Genomic DNA, 23036 nt, shown 5'->3' with positions numbered 1-23036 from the left:
GCTATACAGTCAGCCACACAGCTATACAGTCAGCCACACAGCTATACAGTCAGCCACACAGCTATAGTCAGCCACACCGCTATACAGTCAGCCACACCGCTATACAGTCAGCCACACAGCTATACAGTCAGCCACACAGCTATACAGTCAGCCACACAGCTATACAGTCAGCCACACAGCTATACAGTCAGCCACACAGCTATACAGTCAGCCATACCGCTATACAGTCAGCCACACCGCTATACAGTCAGCCACACAGTCAGCTATCCTGTTATACAGTCAGCAATACAGTCAGCTATACTGCGAGCCATAGCGCTACACAGTCAGCCATTGTGCTATACATTCAGCCATACTGCAATACAGTCAGCTATACAGTCAGCCATACTGCTATACAGTCAGCCATACTGCTTTCCAGTCAGCCAGTCAGCCATACTGCTATACAACTATACAGTCAGCCATACTGCTATACAGTCAGCCATACAGCTATACAGTCAGCCATACTGCTATACAGTCAGCCATACTGCTATACAGTCAGCCATACTGCTATACAGTCAGCCATACTGCTATACAGTCAGCCATACTGCTATACAGTCAGCCATACTGCTATACAGTCAGCCATACTGCTATACAGTCAGCCATACTGCTATACAGTCAGCCACACTGCTATACAGTCAGCCACACTGCTATACAGTTAGCCACACTGCTATACAGTTAGCCACACAGTCAGCCATAGTGCTATACAGTCAGCCACACTGCTATACAGTCAGCCATACTGCTATACAGTCAGCCACAGTCAGCCATACTGCTATACAGTCAGCCATACTGCTATACAGTCAGCCATACTGCTATACAGTCAGCCATACTGCTATACAGTCACCCATACTGCTATACAGTCAGCCACAGTCAGCCATACTGTTATACAGTCAGCCATACTGCTATACAGTCAGCCATACTGCTATACAGTCAGCCATACTGCTATACAGTCAGCCACAGTCAGCCATACTGCTATACAGTCAGCCACAGCCAGCCACACTGCTATACAGTCAGCCACACTGCTATACAGTCAGCCACACTGCTATACAGTCAGCCACACTGCTATACAGTCAGCCACACTGCTATACAGTCAGCCACACAGTCAGCCATAGTGCTATACAGTCAGCCACACTGCTATACAGTCAGCCACAGTCAGCTATACTGTTATACAGTCAGCTATACTGTTATACAGTCAGCTTTACAGTCAGCTATACTGCTATACATTCTGCCACACAGTCAGCCACACAGTCAGCTATACAGTCAGCCACACAGTCAGCCACACAGTCAGCCACACAGTCAGCCACACAGTCAGCTATACAGTCAGCTATACAGTCAGCTACACCGCTATACAGTCAGCCACACAGTCAGCTATCCTGTTATACAGTCACAAATACAGTCAGCTATACTGCCATACAGTTAGCAATACAGTCAGCTATACTGCTATACAGTTAGCAATACAGTCAGCTATACTGCCATACAGTTAGCAATACAGTCAGCTATACTGCCATACAGTCAGCCATACAGTCAGCCATACAGTCAGCCATACAGTCAGCCATACAGTCAGCCATACAGTCAGCTATCCTGCCATACAGTCAGCCACACAGTCAGCCACAGTCAGCTATCCTGTTATACAGTCAGCTATACTGCGATACACTCAGCCATACTGCTATACAGTCAGCCACACCGCCAGCTATCCTGTTATACAGTCAGCAATACAGTCAGCTATACTGCCATACAGTCAGCCATACTGCCATACAGTCAGCAATATAGTCAGCTATACTGCCATACAGTCAGCCATACTGCCATACAGTCAGCAATATAGTCAGCTATACTGCTAGCCATAGCGCTACACAGTCAGCCATTGCGCTATACATTCAGCCATACTGCAATACAGTCAGCTATACAGTCAGCCATACTGCTATACAGTCAGCCATACTGCTATACAGTAAGCCATAGCGCTATACAGTAAGCCATAGCGCTATACAGTCAGCCATAGCGCTATACAGTCAGCCATAGCGCTATACAGTCAGCCATACTGCTATACAGTCAGCCATACTGCTATACAGTCAGCCATACTGCTATACAGTCAGCCATACTGCTATACAGTCAGCCACAGTCAGCCATACTGCTATACAGTCAGCCACAGTCAGCCATAGCGCTATACAGTCAGCCACACAGTCAGCCATAGTGCTATACAGTCAGCCACACTGCTATACAGTCAGCCAGTCAGCTATACTGTTATACAGTCAGCTATACTGTTATACAGTCAGCTTTACAGTCAGCTATACTGTTATACAGTCAGCTATACAGTCAGCTATACTGTTATACAGTCAGCTATACTGTTATACAGTCAGCTATACAGAGTCAGCTTTACAGTCAGCTATGCTGTTATACAGTCAGCTATACTGTTACAGTCAGCTAAACTGTTATACAGTCAGCTATACTGTTATACAGTCAGCTATACTGTTATACAGTCAGCTTTATAGTCAGCTATACTGCTATACATTCTGCCACACAGTCAGCTATACAGCTATACAGTCAGCTATACAGTCAGCCATGCTGCCATACAGTCAGCTATACAGCTATACAGTCAGCTATACAGTCAGCTATACAGTCAGCTATACAGCTATACAGTCAGCTATACAGTCAGCTATACAGTCAGCTATACAGTCAGCCATGCTGCCATACAGTCAGCTATGCTCCTCAGCTATGACAGACACAGCCAGAGCATAGACCACACAATAGATTCTTCTAGAGCCTAGACCACACAATAGCTATTCAATAGGTTGATTTTAGTCTGACCATCATTGATCATCAATGTTAGTTTCCTTTTTTAGCACACACACTGATGCAGACTAGTACAATAACATGGAGCTTCCTGGTACAAGGTAAATGAACTAACCAATCACTGCCCATATCAATATCAGATCAAATAGAAAACAATATTAACATCTCACTGACTATTTCATTCAGAAACCAACAGACAAATCAATGGGACACTTTGACAAGGTTATCTGGATGTTACCCCAAACACATGCTATTTCAACCCCAGATAACATTTCCTGGAAAACCCCCAAAGGAAATCAGAGACACAGTGCTAACACACCGGTAATTATACAAACCAGTGTTATGAACACTGTTCCAAACATAGTTCTGGAAGCAATGAACACCCACAAGCTTTTAGCATCAATCATCAGACCACAATCAAGTTGTATGAATCAAGGCCAGGGCCCCATCATTATATTATGGAAGACATTTTCATCTGATCGTCATTGATTAGAGTCTCAGCCCGTTGGGGCAGAGCTGTTCTAGATTTGTTTGATTGACAGTTGGCAGGAGGGGGGTTAGAGGGTTTAGAGACCAAAGGAAGCAGAATAGTTAGAAGGGGACAGCGAGGCAGGCTTTGTTATTCCCCGGAACAACCCCAACACTACGGAGTCAGACCCCAAATCCCATACAATGAGGCCACGCTACTAGTCATGTGACATGCGACAGGTCTCACCCACGGGGCGGGAGGGGGCGTGGCTCAGTGGGCCTGCTGCTCTAAATCAGCCTTCAGAACAACATGATAGAGAGCGGCTTCCTCTTCCTCATCACATGACCTGGAAGGGATGGGGGCAATTCAATACAATTCAATCATCTTTATTCAGGAGGGGCAATTATAGCTGTCAGACAGTGGGTATGTGTTAAACACACCATTGGCTCAGCCAGGGCAAAGGAAAACGTACTTGTGAACAAAATCATGACTAACTTAGTTTTTACATTAATTCATATTATTAATCTGAGTCACTATTTCCTTCAGCAATATGGGTTTATTATGATCCTCTCTGTATTATCATTCTCAGCCCAATGCTGAAAGCCAAGGAGGTTTCCACTGTCTGCAGTGGTAGCGGTTCAGACAGACACTGCCACCTAGTGGCTACAGGGGTACACTGCAGTGTCAGCATGCATCTCCAATGGCACTCTTTTCCCTATATGCTGTAGTGCACTGCTTTGGTCCAGGTCCCACAGTGGATAGGGAAGCCATTCGGGACTCCACCAGTGTGGGGTAAGAGGGTTGTCTAACCTGGGGGTGACTCTGGTCAGCTCGTCTGAGGGGTGCATGATCCGACAGGTGGTGAAGGTATAGGTGGAGCTGGTGTTGGACATGCATTTACCAGGGAAGTGGGCTGTAGACCGGAAGAGAGAGAAGGGAAGAGAGGGAGAGAGAGGGGAAGGGTAGAGGGTTAGTACTGGGCAGAGGAACCAACATTCTTTTAAACACAAAACTTAAAATCAAACACTCAAAGACAGAGTGGATGGTTTAAAGCTGCATCAATTGCAAAGATGAAACCGCTGTATTTCTGCCTGAAGAAGCAGTTTTAAACCACTGAAAACAATTAGAAATGCAGATAAAGGAATAACAATGATTTCAGCAGATTCCTAATATCCCAGGCATGAATTAGTGTTCCACTCTAACATAGGGATTCTCCATAGGGAACACAATGCAGGTTGAACTAAAAGCACTGGAGAGAAGTGGTGTGTTGACTGTTTGGAGCTGTGTGTGGACTCTGTAGTGTTGACTGTTTGGAGCTGTGTGGGGACTCTGCAGTGTTGACTGTTTGGAGCTGTGTGTGGACTCTGTAGTGTTGACTGTTTGGAGCTGTGTGTGGACTCTGTAGTGTTGACTGTTTGGAGCTGTGTGTGGACTCTGTAGTGTTGACTGACTGTTTCTGGTGTTGACTGTTTGGAGCTGTGTGGGGACTCTGTGTTGACTGTTTGACTCTGCTGTTTGGAGTGTCTGACTGTTTGGAGCTGTGTGTGGACTCTGTAGTGTTGACTGTTTGGAGCTGTGTGTGGACTCTGTAGTGTTGACTGTTTGGAGCTGTGTGTGGACTCTGTAGTGTTGACTGTTTGGAGCTGTGTGTGGACTCTGTAGTGTTGACTGTTTGGAGCCGTGTGTGGACTCTGTAGTGTTGACTGTTTGGAGCTGTGTGTGGACTCTGTAGTGTTGACTGTTTGGAGCTGTGTGTGGACTCTGTAGTGTTGACTGTTTGGAGCCGTGTGTGGACTCTGTAGTGTTGACTGTTTGGAGCTGTGTGTGGACTCTGTAGTGTTGACTGTTTGGAGCTGTGTGGGGACTCTGTAGTGTTGACTGTTTGGAGCTGTGTGTGGACTCTGCAGCTTAATGTCAAAGGAGATGAGGTGACATTCACACCACTCCATAATAATTCCTAGGAAACAGGGTCATGGACTGAACGTGTTTCCCAAATGGTCCCCTACTCACTATATAGTATACTACTTTTAACCAGAGCACTATGGGCCATGGTTGAAATAGTGCATTGTATAGGGAATAGGGGGCCATTTGGGATGACAGTAGTGTCATGTGAGTTAATGAACAGCTGTGAGACCACGTTGTTAACAGATCACGTCATCTGATATTACGACAACCAAACCACAGAGACCTGGACACTGGCCATAGGTTGTACATATTCCATCTGGAGTGTGTGTGTGTGTGTGTGTAATACGTATATACTACATCACTATGTAGGTTTACACTAACATAGGACATCTCTAATACTTGGCTTTTTGAGTGTTCTTCATGCCTTTGAGATGAAGAATGTTGTGATGGAAGACGAGAACAAAATCACAACAACATGATTTGACACCAGATGGGACACAAATGACTCGAGTGGACGGAAGTGGTGATCAGAACTGGAGGATTCAAATGAATCTGAATTTGGAAGGAAGGATCTTGAGATTTTAGGAACCGTGCGAATATGAGGTGGAGATTAAACACAATACTGAAATAAATTCAACTTAATATACTCAAAAGGGGTATGACAGTAGCACACGTCTGGATGATGTGGGTGTGTCTGGACGAGGTGGGTACGTCTGGACGAGGTGGGTGTGTCTGGACGAGGTGGGTGTGTCTGGACGAGGTGGGTGTGTCTGGACGAGGTGGGTGTGTCTGGACGAGGTGGGTGTGTCTGGACGAGGTGGGTATGTCTGGACACATCTGGATGAGGTGGGTGTGTCTGGAGATGTGTGCATGAGCGTGGAGGGATCGGGGACCGACGGGCAGGCGAGGAGGGGATGGCTATGGCCAATGAATTCCCCAATATCCTGAGGTAGAAGGGAGGGCTAGGGACGTCCGGTGCCTGTGTGACCCATTTAGCAGGCTCCCTCACCAGACACCCCGTCAGCGGCTGCAGCCTGATCCTGGTTCTCCTGGTTCTCGCTGTCTGGAGGTGCATGGGACGACAGTGATGTGCTGCCTGGGCCTGTCTCGCCCTCTTCCCTGGCTTCTCCCTCTGGAAGGTTGTTGTTGATGGATCTGCCGCTGCAGGAGGAGGAGCAGGAGGAGGAGCGGGTACGGAGGCCCTGCCGGCTGAGGATGGAGATGCCACTACAGTCGGGGGTAGAGCCTGAGACAGACAGGTGGTCAGACTCCTCCACTACCTCAAAGTCCTCCTCCTCAAAGTCAGTGAACAGGTACATGTGCTCCAGGTCTAGTTCCAGAGGACGGAAGCCCTTAGTGACCACACCAGGCCGCGTGTCCAGGATCCCACCCAGGTTGGGCTGGGCCAGCTGCTGCCACTGGTGCAGGGTGGCCGAGCCTGGAAGGGAGAATATCAAACGTTAGACACGCATATATTATTAAAGTGTAATGATAATGTAATAAATACGAGTATATATTATTATAGTGTAATGATAATGTAATAAATATGAGTATATATTATTATAGTGTAATGATAATGTAATAAATATGAGTATATATTATTATAGTGTAACAATAATGTAATAAATATGAGTATATATTATTATAGTGTAATGATAATGTAATAAATATGAGTATATATTATTATAGTGTAATGGCAATGCAATTAATCTCAGTGTAATGATAATGTAATAAATTATAGCGTAATGAGAATGTAATTAATCTGTGTATATTATAGCGTAATAATGTAATAAATGGTAGTGTAACGATATTGTAATAACAGTGTGATAATGTAATGAACTCACAAGTGTTGATTCATTGTGCATGTTAATGGTGTTGTCACCAGGTGGCACTAGAGACCCAGATGAGATACTCTACTAGATGTTTCCTACTACTGTATAACCTGACAGTGACTACGTCCCAAATGCCACCCTACATCCCTATATAGTGCCCTCTGATCTCTGGTGATTTTTCAATCAACCATTTAATCTGACAAAAAAAACAACTGAAAAACTTGTTGAAAACAACATTTGGATAATGAATATATTTAGCATTTTAACGTGGGAAAATATGTAAGAAAACGTAAATAAAAATGTGAAGAACTTCTCTTTTATTTGGTTAAACGTGTGCTTCATACCTGATCTATAAGTGCATCTATCGACTCAAACACAGTATCCAACTTGTATTTCAAACAGTTGCATTCAGGTTCTTTCAGGAGATATAACACAAATATGCAGCAAATCTCGACAGCTTTATGAAGATGCCTGATATGTTTGGAGATGATTTGACATGGACATTAGAGTAACAGGCTGTATGGCTGTTTAATGTAATCTCTCCTTGATAAAACATAGGATGAGAGGCACAGGGCCTCAACGATGCCGTGGAAAAGACCAGCAACAGGTCTGGATTTGCTGTGCATGATGATAACTAAACCAGGTTAAACTAATGTGTTTGGCAGGGCTAGTGGTGGGCCGGTCTAACTCTAAGTAAAGGCTCAGACACACCAATAACGGTTTCTGGAACTTGGCACCTCTGAACGTAGTTTGCAAACATATTTATTATGTAGAATCACTTAAAGAGTTTTGGCAGGCAGATGTCGACAGTGGGTGTTCCCTAAAACACAGCGTGCTGAACAATCAGCAGACGTAGACTAGATCCACATTCGGTGTGATGTGTGTGAGCCTCAACTCTAACTGTAGATGTGGAACCAGCAGCGGGGGCTGGGTGAGTCAGAAGTAGAAGGAGTACTGTGTCAACCAGCAGCAGGGTGAGAGGTCGTGGGGGAGGAGTCACCTTCCAGTGGCTTGACGATCTGCAGCTTCTCCGGCAGGTAGGAGCGGGAGCTGAAGGAGTACCCAGACCAGATGGAAGAGGGGTGAGTTCCTCCCAGGGACATGATGCTCTCTGTGGGGGTCATACTGCCGTTGTACACCTCTCCCTTCTCCACCAGCCCCTGGAGCTTCCGATCCCTCTCCTCCTCGAAGAACCGCCGCTCGCTCAGGTAGTTGTCCCGCCGCAGGGAGAGACGTCGCAGGGCTGCTTCCAGATCCTGAGAGCCCGGCGTTCCAGGGGTCCCTGGTTTCTTGTTGGAGTCATCCATACTGGAGGGGGGAGAGAGAATAGAGCAGAAGACAACATGAGTCATGGCCATCAACCTGCATTCGCTGAGGACAGGAGAAACTGTGTACATTGTATTTATTTATTCAATCTAGTCCTATTCAACGCTACAAGTCTATCAAGAGGTCCTATAACTGGTTTGCTGTACTCCTGTACATAACAACGTGAATAGCAACAAGACTGGCTGATGACATCAACAAAAAGAGTCAACAGTTATTTGCAGTTGTCAAACCTAATAACAAAAATCACCAATGGTCATTTGACATCAATACAAGACGTTCTGACTTTCCTAGCATTATGTGCAGGGCCACAACATAATCAGTTGTTACATGAGAAACTGTTTGGTTTTATTGTACTGTGGTTGCTATGGGAACTAGTAAAGACAAACTTCTTCCTTTCCCTCTTGGTTTACACAGCAAAGCCATGGATATTGCTGTCAGTGGTGTTGTTGTAGAGTCAGCAAAGTGCTTAGTAATCCTAACCCTGATCTATTCAAATTACAATGATAGCAGATATGCATTCAGGAAACCATGGGAACCGTCTTGTTTACACTCTGATAGACTTTACTGGACAACTACATGGATGGGATGACCTCTGACCTGTTGTTCCAGCCAGAACTTTACTTGATCAAGAAGACAGAGCGGAAGAGGGGGGCAGAGAGAGAGAGAGAGAGAGAGAGAGAGAGAGAGAGAGAGAGAGAGAGAGATTTCATATTCAAAGTGAAAGAGAGCCAGCCAGCGAGTAGAGTCATGTCTCAGTCCCAGTTCCAGCACCTGTGGTCAGGCGTCTCCAGTATGAAGCTGTTGGTGTGGTTGTCTATGAGGATGCTCCCCATATCTCCTCCGTACAGGCTGGAGCGGGGCGTGGACAGGCAGCTGGAGCGGCCAGAGTTCAGACAGGACGACCGGTTGGAGCCGGGGATGTTCATGGGAGACGGGGCCAGAGAGGAGCGCTGACGCATCAGGTTAATGTTTTTCACAGTCTCAAACACACGCTTGGGGTGCAACCTACACACACATACCATAGACACACACACACACACACACAATATCAGCATAGCTCTAAAATGGGGTTAGATGTACTTCAGTAGATATTGGTATTGAATGAGGGCCTACTTCTGCTCTTCCACTTCCGGGTCATCCATAGCCAGCCCCTTCCTCATGGTGCCCTCAATCTCAGCAGCTAGAGAGTCCTGGGAGGACAGACAATAATAATACTAATAATGATGATGAGTACTATGTGACTAGTCTCTGAAGTCCCAGACCTAGGGACTGTGATTAATAAAGATTATCTTGGTAACTTTGAAAAGGGGGGTGTCCTCTTCAGACAGACAACTCTCCCAACAAATCACAAGGCAGACATGCCAGAATGTCACGATTCAAAACAAAAGTTGGCAGGCAAAACCTTTGCAGTAGTTTAAGTGAATGTAGTTGATGCAAACTAACCAAACTCACGTAATGCACTCATTAAAAACAACCTCTGATCACCATATTTCCAGCAAATGTTTTGTGTCCTGGAGATTTAAGCTAGGACGACACGCTAGGACGACACGCTAGGACGACACGCTAGGACGACACGCTAGGACGACACGCTAGGACGACACGCTAAGACGACACGCTAGGACGACACGCTAGGACGACACGCTAGGACGACACGCTAGACGACACGCTAGGACGACACGCTAGGACGACACGCTAGGACGACACGCTAGGACGACACGCTAGGACGACACGCTAGGACGACACGCTAGGACGACACGCTAGGACGACACGCTAGGACGACACGCTAGGACGACACGCTAGGATTGTACACGCTAATGAAACTGACACGCTAATGCCAAACGACACGCTAGGAAACGACACGCTAGGCCAAACTGACACGCTAGACCTGAAATTGTAAATAAACACGCTAACTGACACGCTGTAGGAACCCTAACGCTAAACGACACGCTAGGAAACGACACGCTAAACTGACACGCTAAACGACACGCTAATGACACGCTAACTGACACGCTGTAAATAAACCCTACACGCTAGGACGACACGCTAACTGACACGCTAGGAATGACACGCTAGGTAACCGCTAGGACGACACGCTAGGACTGACACGCTAAACTGACACGCTAATGAAACGACACGCTGATAAACTGCAGTGACGACAAAATGCCAAACTGCTGGATGACCCAATGCCAAACTGCTCTTCTCTAAACCCTATGCCAAACTGACATTGTAAATAAACCTAATGCCAAACTGACATTGTAAAGCCTAATGCCAAACTGACATTGTAAATAAACCTAATGCCAAACTGACATTGTAAAATGCCAAAACCCTAATGCCAAACTGACATTGTAAATAAACCTAATGCCAAACTGACATTGTAAATAAACCTAATGCCAAACTGACATTGTAAAAACCTAATGCCAAACTGACATTGTAAAAACCTAATGCCAAACTGACATTGTAAATAAACCTAATGCCAAACTGACATTGTAAATAAACCTAATGCCAAACTGAATTGCCAATGCCAAACTGACATTGTAAAGCCTAATGCCAAACTGACATTGTAAAGCCTAATGCCAAACTGACATTGTAAATGCCAAACCATTGTAAAGCCTAATGCCAAACTGACATTGTAAAGCCTAATGCCAAACTGAAAATGCCAAACTGACATTGTAAAGCCTAATGCCAAACTGACATTGTAAACCTAATGCCAAACTGACATTGTAAAGCCTAATGCCAAACTGACATTGTAAAGCCTAATGCCAAACTGACATTGTAAAAAACCTAATGCCAAACTGACATTGTAAACCTAATGCCAAACTGACGTTGTAAAGCCTAATGCCAAACTGAAAAGCCTAATGCCAAACTGACATTGTAAAGCCTAATGCCAAACTGACATTGTAAACCCTAATGCCAAACTGACATTGTAAATAAACCCTAATGCCAAACTGACATTGTAAATAAAAACCTAATGCCAAACTGACATTGTAAACCCTAATGCCAAACTGACATTGTAAAGCCTAATGCCAAACTGACATTGTAAATAAACCTAATGCCAAACTGACATTGTAAATAAACCTAATGCCAAACTGACATTGTAAATAAACCCTAATGCCAAACTGACATTGTAAAGCCTAATGCCAAACTGACATTGTAAAGCCTAATGCCAAACTGACATTGTAAAGCCTAATGCCAAACTGACATTGTAAAGCCTAATGCCAAACTGACATTGTAAAGCCTAATGCCAAACTGACATTGTAAAGCCTAATGCCAAACTGACATTGTAAAGCCTAATGCCAAACTGACATTGTAAAGCCTAATGCCAAACTGACATTGTAAAGCCTAATGCCAAACTGACATTGTAAAGCCTAATGCCAAACTGACATTGTAAAGCCTAATGGCAAACTGACATTGTAAAGCCTAATGGCAAACTGACATTGTAAAGCCTAATGGCAAACTGACATTGTAAAGCCTAATGGCAAACTGACATTGTAAAGCCTAATGGCAAACTGACATTGTAAAGCCTAATGGCAAACTGACATTGTAAAGCCTAATGCCAAACTGACATTGTAAAGCCTAATGCCAAACTGACATTGTAAAGCCTAATGCCAAACTGACATTGTAAACCTAATGCCAAACTGACATTGTAAAGCCTAATGCCAAACTGACATTGTAAAGCCTAATGCCAAACTGACATTGTAAAGCCTAATGCCAAACTGACATTGTAAACCCTAATGCCAAACTGACATTGTAAAGCCTAATGCCAAACTGACATTGTAAAGCCTAATGCCAAACTGACATTGTAAAGCCTAATGCCAAACTGACATTGTAAAGCCTAATGCCAAACTGACATTGTAAAGCCTAATGCCAAACTGACATTGTAAAGCCTAATGCCAAACTGACATTGTAAAGCCTAATGCCAAACTGACATTGTAAAGCCTAATGCCAAACTGACATTGTAAAGCCTAATGCCTAATGCCAAACTGACATTGTAAAGCCTAATGCCAAACTGACATTGTAAAGCCTAATGCCAAACTGACATTGTAAAGCCTAATGCCAAACTGACATTGTAAAGCCTAATGCCAAACTGACATTGTAAAGCCTAATGCCAAACTGACATTGTAAAGCCTAATGCCAAACTGACATTGTAAATAAACCTAATGCCAAACTAATGCCAAACTGACATTGTAAATAAACCTAATGCCAAACTGACATTGTAAATAAACCCTAATGCCAAACTGACATTGTAAATAAACCCTAATGCCAAACTGACATTGTAAACCCTAATGCCAAACTGACATTGTAAACCCTAATGCCAAACTGACGTTGTAAACCCTAATGCCAAACTGACATTGTAAACCCTAATGCCAAACTGACATTGTAAACCCTAATGCCAAACTGAATTGTAAACCCTAATGCCAAACTGACATTGTAAATAAACCCTAATGCCAAACTGACATTGTAAATAAACCCTAATGCCAAACTGACATTGTAAATAAACCCTAATGCCAAACTGACATTGTAAATAAACCCTAATGCCAAACTGACATTGTAAACCCTAATGCCAAACTGACATTGTAACCTAATGCCAAACTGACATTGTAAACTGACCCTAATGCCAAACTGACATTGTAAACCCTAATGCCAAACTGACATTGTAAACCCTAATGCCAAACTGACATTGTAAACCCTAATGCCAAACTGACATTGTAAACCCTAATGCCAAACTGACATTGTAAACCCTAATGCCAAACTGACATTGTAAACCTAAAACTGCCAAACTGACATTGTAAAGCCTAATGCCAAACTGACATTGTAAAGCCTGACATTGTAAAGCCTAATGCCAAACTGACATTGTAAAGCCTAATGCCAAACTGACATTGTAAAGCCTAATGCCAAACTGACATTGTAAAGCCTAATGCCAAACTGACATTGTAAAGCCTAATGCCAAACTGACATTGTAAAGCCTAATGCCAAACTGACATTGTAAAGCCTAATGCCAAACTGACATTGTAAAGCCTAATGCCAAACTGACATTGTAAAGCCTAATGCCAAACTAATGCCAAAAACTGACAAACCAAACTGACATTAAACCCTAATGCCAAACTGACATTGTAAGCCCTAATGCCAAACTGACATTGTAAAGCCTAATGCCAAACTGACGTTGTAAACCCTAATGCCAAACTGACATTGTAAACCCTAATGCCAAACTGACATTGTAAACCTAATGCCAAACTGACATTGTAAACCCTAATGCCAAACTGACATTGTAAACCCTAATGCCAAACTGACATTGTAAACCTAATGCCAAACTGACGTTGTAAACCCTAATGCCAAACTGACATTGTAAACCCTAATGCCAAACTGAAAACCCTAATGCCAAACTGACGTTGTAAACCCTAATGCCAAACTGACATTGTAAACCCTAATGCCAAACTGACATTGTAAACCTAATGCCAAACTGACCTTGTAAACCTAATGCCAAACTGCCAAACTGACGTTGTAAACCCTAATGCCAAACTGACATTGTAAACCCTAATGCCAAACTGACATTGTAAACCCTAATGCCAAACTGACATTGTAAACCCTAATGCCAAACTGACATTGTAAACCCTAATGCCAAACTGACGTTGTAAACCCTAATGCCAAACTGACGTTGTAAACCCTAATGCCAAACTGACATTGTAAACCCTAATGCCAAACTGACATTGTAAACCCTAATGCCAAACTGACATTGTAAACCCTAATGCCAAACTGACATTGTAAACCCTAATGCCAAACTGACATTGTAAACCCTAATGCCAAACTGACATTGTAAACCCTAATGCCAAACTGACGTTGTAAACCCTAATGCCAAACTGACGTTGTAAACCCTAATGCCAAACTTGTAAACCCTAATGCCAAACTGACATTGTAAACCCTAATGCCAAACTGACATTGTAAACCCTAATGCCAAACTGACATTGTAAACCCTAATGCCAAACTGACATTGTAAACCCTAATGCCAAACTGACATTGTAAACCCTAATGCCAAACTGACATTGTAAACCCTAATGCCAAACTGACATTGTAAACCCTAATGCCAAACTGACAATGTAAAAGCCTAATGCCAAACTGACATTGTAAAGCCTAATGCCAAACTGACATTGTAAACCCTAATGCCAAACTGACGTTGTAAACCCTAATGCCAAACTGACATTGTAAAGCCTAATGCCAAACTGACATTGTAAACCCTAATGCCAAACTGACATTGTAAACCCTAATGCCAAACTGACATTGTAAACCCTAATGCCAAACTGAAACCCCTAATGCCAAACTGACATTGTAAACCCTAATGCCAAACTGACATTGTAAACCCTAATGCCAAACTGACATTGTAAACCCTAATGCCAAACTGACATTGTAAACCCTAATGCCAAACTGACATTGTAAACCCTAATGCCAAACTGACATTGTAAACCCTAATGCCAAACTGACATTGTAAACCCTAATGCCAAACTGACATTGTAAACCCTAATGCCAAACTGACATTGTAAACCCTAATGCCAAACTGACATTGTAAACCCTAATGCCAAACTGACGTTGTAAACCCTAATGCCAAACTGACATTGTAAACCCTAATGCCAAACTGACATTGTAAACCCTAATGCCAAACTGACGTTGTAAACCCTAATGCCAAACTGACGTTGTAAACCCTAATGCCAAACTGACGTTGTAAACCCTAATGCCAAACTGACATTGTAAACCCTAATGCCAAACTGACATAGATACAGTCCTGTAGGTTTTCACTCCAAGCCTAATCTAACACACTAATAATTCTAATAATTAGCTAGTTGATAAATTGAACCAGGTTAGTTACAACTGGGGTTGGAGTGAAAACCTACAGAAGGATATCTCTCCAGGAACAGAGTTGGAGCGAAAACCTACAGGAGGGTGTCTCTCCAGGAACAGAGTTGGAGTGAAAACCTACAGGAGGGTAGATCTCCAGGAACAGAGTTGGAGCGAAAACCTACAGGAGGGTAGCTCTCCAGGAACAGGCTTGGAGTTAAAACCTACAGGAGGATAGATCTCCAGGAACAGGGTTGGAGTGAAAACCTACAGGAGGATAGATCTCCAGGAACAGGGTTGGAGTGAAAACCTACAGGACTGTGTCTCTCCAGGAACAGAGTTGGAGACCCATGTTCTAGAGAGACTATGTGACTGAATTGGGTTAATTTGTTAGAGAATATTCTGGGCCCCAAAAAACAGCCAATCGATTCTGGACAAACAAAACAAGACAGGATCCATCACACGGACGTAACAGGGTTACATGGGAACTAACCCAGCCTGTTAATCCTACTGTAAACACCTCAAAACATGACTTCTCTCTACAGGGTCAATACCAGCCATCTCCTTCTCCCCACAGACCACATTCACTACAGCTAGACGCTAATACAGATAAGAAGTCTCTCTACGTTACATTTACATCACAGTTCTGGGGCTGGGGAGACACGACGTGGCCAGGGCCTGGGGCCAGGGCATTAGGGTTACCTCCCTGCTCCTCACTGGTGGTGAGTGGCAACACATCAAGCAGTCAGAGATGCAATAGGCAAGTTCTCCACTCACCCCCTCGGCATAAACAATGCTGTTAACATCTGACACCTGAGGAATGTGGTTGAAAACAAAACCTGATGAAAGGAAATCCATTTCCCCTCTATACCAGTTACAGCCCTCTCACCATTCCACTCTCCTTTAATCGGTTCTTCCCTCCTCATGCTCACTCCTTCCCTCCTCATGCTCCCTCCCCCCTCCTCTCTCATACTCTATCCCCCTCTCCTCCCCTCCCTCTCATGCTCCCTCCCTCCCCTCTCATGCTCCCTCCCTCCCCTCTCATGCTCCCTCCCTCCCCTCTCATGCTCCCTCCCTCCCCTCTCATGCTCCCTCCTTCCCTCCTCTCTCATACTCCCTCCCTCTAGTCTGTCCATAGAGAACAGGAAGTGTTGAGGTGTACTGAGAGGTAGTGATTTATTACTCTGACCCCTGTGTGTCTCACCATAGGGAACAGGCCCAGGGAGTGGAAGCGTCGGGGTGTACTGAGAGGTAGTGATTTATTCCGGAGGTTCTTCAGCTCTTCCTGGGCCTCATGGAGCATCTCCATACACTCTGCATACTTATCCTCCAACTCCCTCAGCTAGACGGGGGGGAGAGAGGAGAGGAGAGGAGAGGAGAGGAGAGGAGGGGAGAGGAGAGGAGGGAGGAGAGAGGAGGAGAGAGAAAAGAAAGCGCAAGAGAAGAGGAGCAAGAGATTATCAGAAAACTATATGGACAATATCACAATTGTTGTAATAATGTCAGTGATAATCATATGCTGTTGAAGCATCAGGGGGACATCAAACACTATTCTATTTAAATATGGTTAGAGATTGTATTGTATTGAATTATATAACCCAACTTCCACTAGACTCATTCCATGGAGGGCCGAGTGTCTGCATGTTTTCACTCCTCCCTTGTACTTGATTGATGAATTAGGGTCAGTAATTAGTAAGGAACTCCCCTCACCTGGTTGTCTAGGTCTTAATTGAAAGGAAACACCAAAACCAGCAGACACTAGGCCCTCCATGGAATGAGTTTGACACCCCTGCCATAATGGAAAACATCTCTAGCGTGGTAATTGGGTCTCGTTAGGCAGTGCTTATTGTCCTCTTGGTAATTGATTAATGAGGCCTTACTGTACCTCAGCAGTGAGCTGGCGCTGGGCATCTTTGGCAGCCCCTAGATGCTGGGTGAGCTCTTGGTTTTCCACTGCATACTGTGGAACAGACGTGACTGTTAGTCCCTTTGGGCTATAAGCTCACACACATCATCATCGACACACTGATAACAGCTATAAGACTAGTTGTGTTCCAGGTCGGCGTCTTTGCAGCTGTGCCTTTCTGAAGAGGTCTATATTATGAATATGGTTCTACTTCTCCAGGCGTTGTGACATCAGAAAAATCTGGAGAGCGGGACTGTAAGAAAGGCGACCTGGAACGTGTCAATTGGCCTGGACTGTGGCAGGCAGTCTGGGTCATTACTGGCCTGGCCACTCACAGACTTGGACTTCTTCTGCAGGTCTACGATCTGGGACAGGAGGTGTGTGATCTCCTCCTGCTGGCGAGACCCGTCGTCAGTCTTCCTCGCCAGCTCCTCCGCCAGGGTGGACATCTGGTGGTTGGCATCTCCTAGTGGGCGCACGGGACGGGGCGAAAGAAATGACATGAGCAAAGAGCATCCACCATGAATCACTGTTGTTGACCTCTCATAGACCTCCTACGTAGCAACACTTAAATGTAGCTCCAGTGATACATGATGTTAACTGCCTAGCTAGGTGTTAGCAATATCTCCACCTAGTTCTCTCCATATGGCTCTCACACATCCAGTCCTATCAGATGTGTGAAGGGGAGTGAACAAGGGCAGAGGGAACATCCTTATTGGAATGAAACACTGCCCTGTTTTGCTTTCTCTCAGAGGGCCCAGGGGACAGGGGAGGTGAGATCTGAGCCGTGTGTGTGTGTCTGTGTGTGTGTGTGTGTGTGTATATGTTACTCACTCAGCTCTTTGACGACGTCGTTGACCAGCTGCTGCTCCTTCTCCTCGTACTCCTCTGTCTCCGTCTCCAGGTGACTGGCCTGGTGGGGGATGACAGGATGCAGCCACACATCATCATCACTGGTACCTCTGGTTTACTATGAAAATACTCTACTGAATCTTTCTGGTAAGCATCTGAGGTTATTCAATCAAATTAGCTCACTCTTGCTAACATTATGGTATTTATTACAATGACCTCCCATGTGACCCGGTAATAAGTATTTCATTAGGTTGTCGTTTTGTTAAATTCCATATTATTATCTGACTGTAACAAAGTATTACCCAGTCACCATCTCTTCACTGTCTAAGTTTAGTCTAAACCTCAGGGTGCAGAGCCATGATCAGTCCCCAAAGCAATGACATTAATATCTGACCTCTCCTTCACAGTATGGTCAGCAGGACACCACCACAGAACTACACACAGGGTTAGTTAGCGACATGACTTTACCTCTGATCTGAGAGAGATGTTCTCTGCCTCCAGGTCTTTGAGTTTCTTCTGCAGTGAGTCCAGGGGGAAGTATCTTGGCACCGACAGTGTGGAGTCATTGTGGCGGATGCTGTGTGGACGAGACACAGTGACCGGTCAGTAAGTGACAAGAGACATAGGCTTTGTCCCAAATGGCATCCTATTCCCTACGAAGTGAACTACTTTTGACCACCAGGGCCTGTAGTTCAACATGTTGTGCACTGTTTGACCAGAGCCCTATAGGCCCTGGTCAAAGGTAGTGGACTACATCGGGACTAGGTTGCCATTTGGGACAGAGCCCTACATTTGTAAAAACAGGGAATCATATCCACCAAAGGATCATTTTTAAATTTATTTCACCTTTATTTAACCAGGTAGGCTAGTTGAGAACAAGTTCTCATTTACAACTGTGACCTGGCCAAGATAAAGCAAAGCAGTGCGACAAAACTGGGTCAGGGCCAGGTCGATGAAAACGGCTGCACAGTACTGTTTTTATCGATGGTGGTTATGATATCGTTTAGGATGATGAGCGTGGCGGGTTTTCACCCAACCGCTCTGTGTTTGAGGGGTAAGAGAAACAGGTCAGTTTGTGTATTTTCCCCCTGAGAGAACACAACAAACCAACCCAGCCTGCTGCCTCAGTGTCACACAGGGTCACAGTACCTCTGTCTGAGAGAACACAACAAACCAACCCAGCCTGCTGCCCCAGTGTCACACAGGGTCACAGTACCTCTCTCTGAGAGAACACAACAAACCAACCCAGCCTGCTGCCTCAGTGTCACACAGGGTCACAGTACCTCTGTCTGAGAGAACACAACAAACCAACCCAGCCTGCTGCCCCAGTGTCACACAGGGTCACAGTACCTCTGTCTGAGAGAACACAACAAACCAACCCAGCCTGCTGCCTCAGTGTCACACAGGGTCACAGTACCTCTGTCTGAGAGAACACAACAAACCAACCCAGCCTGCTGCCTCAGTGTCACACAGGGTCACAGTACCTCTGTCTGAGAGAACACAACAAACCAACCCAGCCTGCTGCCCCAGTGTCACACAGGGTCACAGTACCTCTGTCTGAGAGAACACAACAAACCAACCCAGCCTGCTGCCTCAGTGTCACAGTACCTCTGTCTGAGAGAACACAACAAACCAACCCAGCCTGCTACCCCAGTGTCACAGTACCTCTGTCTGAGAGAACACAACAAACCAACCCAGCCTTCTGCCTCAGTGTCACACAGGGTCACAGTACCACTGTCTGAGAGAACACAACAAACCAACCCAGCCTTCTGCCTCAGTGTCACAGTACCTCTGTCTGAGAGAACACAACAAACCAACCCAGCCTGCTGCCTCAGTGTCACAGTACCTCTGTCTGAGAGAACACAACAAACCAACCCAGCCTGCTGCCTCAGTGTCACAGTACCTCTGTCTGAGAGAACACAACAAACCAACCCAGCCTGCTGCCTCAGTGTCACAGTACCTCTGTCTGAGAGAACACAACAAACCAACCCAGCCTGCTGCCTCAGTGTCACAGTACCTCTGTCTGAGAGAACACAACAAACCAACCCAGCCTGCTGCCTCAGTGTCACAGTACCTCTGTTTGAGAGAAGAGGGGGATTTTCTGGACAAACAAATCAAAGGCCTTTATTCATCTTAAAGAAAACAGCCTTGAAGCCGTCCTTAAGCAGGAGCCACAAAACATATCAAGTACCTGCCCTTTGGATGGACTTGTGGGACCAGTGAAATAAGAGCTTAAAGGCCCAGTGCAGCCAAAAACTAGACTTTCTGTGTTATATATACACATATCCACACTTTGAGGTTGGAATAATACTGTGAAATTGTGAAAATGATGTCAATGCCTTTTTAGTGTAAGAGCTGTTTGAGAAGACCACATGAAATGTCAGCCTATTTTGGTGGGTTGAAGTTTTACATTTGTTAATAGAACAATACGAGAGTTCCAAACATCTCTCCCAAAAACAGCTCGTTTTCAGTCCCCCCTCCCCACTCAGACCACTCCCAGACAGTCCTAGCTAAATTCTTGCTTGATAAATTGTTCTTTGCTAAGTAGCTATTTTTGTTCATTTTGACCATTTTAATTGAAAACAAAATTACAGTAAGGTAATTGTTACCCAGATATGATTTGATATGGGAAATAAAAACAGCTGCATTGGCCCTTTAAGTTGAAAGGTTATATCATTGTAAAAGGAGAGTAGAATTGTGAGGAACAAGAGCAGAGAGACCAAACAGTAGGGACTAACCCTCAGGACCACATACAGCAGTCACCTCCTCTAGCTAAATGCATGTTCTCTGCTGAGGAACCTGAACAGACCATAGTGGCATAGTGGGGGTTTACTGACAACGGCAAAATGAAGGAGTTTGGCTTTAAGAGGAACACGTGGATGTGATGAGTGGAGGGGAACAGGTCCGGTTGCTGCCTTTAGCAGAACAACAACCATAGGAGTTGGCTATGAACCACAAACAGTTATCGGAACCAGGATAATCTCACAGGTCGGGATGACAGATAGCAGACTCACGGGGTACAGGTGGACGAATCTCCTTCACTCTCCTCTGCTGCACTAGTGTAGAACTGGAGAAGCTCATCTTTCATAGACAGATCATGGCGCAGCTGAGAAACCTGCAAGGGAGAGAGGGGGACAGAGAGGATGAGAAGGGAGAGAGATGAGAGAGGGAGACAGAGGATGAGAAGGGAGAGAGATGAGAGAGGGAGACAAGAGAGGATGAGAAGGGAGAGAGATGAGAGAGGGAGACAAGAGAGGGTGAGAAGGGAGAGAGATGAGAGAGGGAGACAAGAGAGGGTGAGAAGGGAGAGAGATGAGAGAGGGAGACAAGAGAGGGTGAGAAGGGAGAGAGATGAGAGAGGGAGACAAGAGAGGGTGAGAAGGGAGAGAGATGAGAGAGGGAGACAAGAGAGGATGAGAAGGGAGAGAGATGAGAGAGGGAGACAAGAGAGGATGAGAAGGGAGAGAGATGAGAGAGGGAGACAGAGAGGATGAGAAGGGAGAGAGATGAGAGAGGGAGACAGAGAGGATGAGAAGGGAGAGAGATGAGAGAGGGAGACAGAGAGGATGAGAAGGGAGAGAGATGAGAGAGGGAGACAGAGAGGATGAGAAGGGAGAGAGATGAGAGAGGGAGACAGAGAGGATGAGAAGGGAGAGAGATGAGAGAGGGAGACAGAGAGGATGAGAAGGGAGAGAGATGAGAGAGGGAGACAGAGAGGATGAGAAGGAGAGAGATGAGAGAGGGAGACAGAGAGGATGAGAAGGGAGAGAGATGAGAGAGGGAGACAGAGAGGATGAGAAGGGAGAGAGATGAGAGAGGGAGACAGAGAGGATGAGAAGGGAGAGAGATGAGAGAGAGGAGACAGAGAGGATGAGAAGGAGACAGAGAGATGAGAGATGAGGGGGAGACAGAGAGGATGAGAAGGGAGAGAGATGAGAGAGGGAGACAGAGAGGATGAGAAGGGAGAGAGATGAGAGAGGGAGACAGAGAGGATGAGAAGGGAGAGAGATGAGAGAGGGAGACAGAGAGGATGAGAAGGGAGAGAGATGAGAGAGGGAGACAGAGAGGATGAGAAAGGGAGAGAGATGAGAGAGGGAGACAGAGAGGATGAGAAAAGGGAGAGAGATGAGAGAGGGAGACAGAGAGGATGAGAAAAGGGAGAGAGATGAGAGAGGGAGACAGAGAGGATGAGAAAAGGGAGAGAGATGAGAGAGGGAGACAGAGAGGATGAGAAAAGGGAGAGAGATGAGAGAGGGAGACAGAGAGGATGAGAAAAGGGAGAGAGATGAGAGAGGGAGACAGAGAGGATGAGAAAAGGGAGAGAGATGAGAGAGGGAGACAGAGAGGATGAGAAAAGGGAGAGAGATGAGAGAGGGAGACAGAGAGGATGAGAAAAGGGAGAGAGATGAGAGAGGGAGACAGAGAGGATGAGAAGGGAGAGAGATGAGAGAGGGAGACAGAGAGGATGAGAAGGGAGAGAGATGAGAGAGGGAGACAGAGAGGATGAGAAGGGAGAGAGATGAGAGAGGGAGGAGAGGGAGACAGAGAGGATGAGAAGGGAGAGAGATGAGAGAGGGAGACAGAGAGGATGAGAAGGGAGAGAAATGAGAGAGGGAGACATAGAGGATGAGAATGGAGAGAGATGAGAGAGGGGGGCAGAGGGTGAGAAGGCAGAGAGATGAGGGAGAGAGGGGGACAGAGGGTGAGAAGGGAGAGAGATGAGGGAGGGAGAGAGGGGCAGAGGGTGAGAAGGCAAAGAGATGAGAGACGGAGAGAGGGTGAGAAGGGAGAGATGAGAGAAGGGGACAGAGTGGGTGAGAAGGGAGAGAGATGAGGGAAAAAGGGGGAGAGAGATAAAATATCAACATTATGTCACATCTTCTCCTGGTTCTGAGAGAGAAGAGCACACGTACACACAATACACACACACACCTCCTCTCGAATGTGCTCCACTTGCTCCTCCAGGAATTCATTCCTCTCACTGAGGGTTTTGTTCTTCTTCAGTAGTGACTGGCCGATGCGGGCGGCGAGCTCCAAGTCCCGTTCTTTCTGCAGGGGAGACAGAGGGGCTGGTTAGAGGGGCTGAGCATCATGCATCCTG

The 23036-nt window shown here is 45.5% G+C and overlaps 1 protein-coding gene across 11 annotated transcripts in view; it reads right to left on the bottom strand.

Moving 5' to 3' along the window:
* Window positions 1-23036, bottom strand: part of trak1a (trafficking protein, kinesin binding 1a) — a 97493-nt gene that overhangs the window by 7056 nt on the left and 67401 nt on the right. For 7 of the 11 annotated variants that reach the window (XM_052511981.1, XM_052511983.1, XM_052511975.1 and 4 more), the window contains 13 exons: window positions 22868-22984; window positions 20950-21050; window positions 18404-18512; window positions 17918-17996; window positions 17419-17549; window positions 17063-17137; window positions 16382-16519; window positions 15955-15990; window positions 9466-9542; window positions 9124-9357; window positions 8027-8334; window positions 6204-6632; window positions 4100-4202 (listed from right to left, as the gene is read on the bottom strand). In XM_052511981.1, coding sequence (XP_052367941.1) covers window positions 4100-4202; window positions 6204-6632; window positions 8027-8334; window positions 9124-9357; window positions 9466-9542; window positions 15955-15990; window positions 16382-16519; window positions 17063-17137; window positions 17419-17549; window positions 17918-17996; window positions 18404-18512; window positions 20950-21050; window positions 22868-22984 — 1937 coding nt within the window. Of the gene's footprint in view, window positions 1-3535; window positions 3636-4099; window positions 4203-6203; window positions 6633-8026; window positions 8335-9123; window positions 9358-9465; window positions 9543-15954; window positions 15991-16381; window positions 16520-17062; window positions 17138-17418; window positions 17550-17917; window positions 17997-18403; window positions 18513-20949; window positions 21051-22867; window positions 22985-23036 lie in introns of all 11 variants that reach the window. The other 4 variants (XM_052511976.1, XM_052511979.1, XM_052511985.1 and 1 more) reach the window with 3 other exon arrangements.

Source organism: Oncorhynchus keta, unplaced genomic scaffold (assembly GCF_023373465.1).
Source record: "Oncorhynchus keta strain PuntledgeMale-10-30-2019 unplaced genomic scaffold, Oket_V2 Un_contig_777_pilon_pilon, whole genome shotgun sequence".
NCBI classification, from domain to species: domain Eukaryota; kingdom Metazoa; phylum Chordata; class Actinopteri; order Salmoniformes; family Salmonidae; genus Oncorhynchus; species Oncorhynchus keta.
Note: the sequence above shows the minus strand (reverse complement) of the source record. Positions and strands in the feature narration are given on the sequence as shown.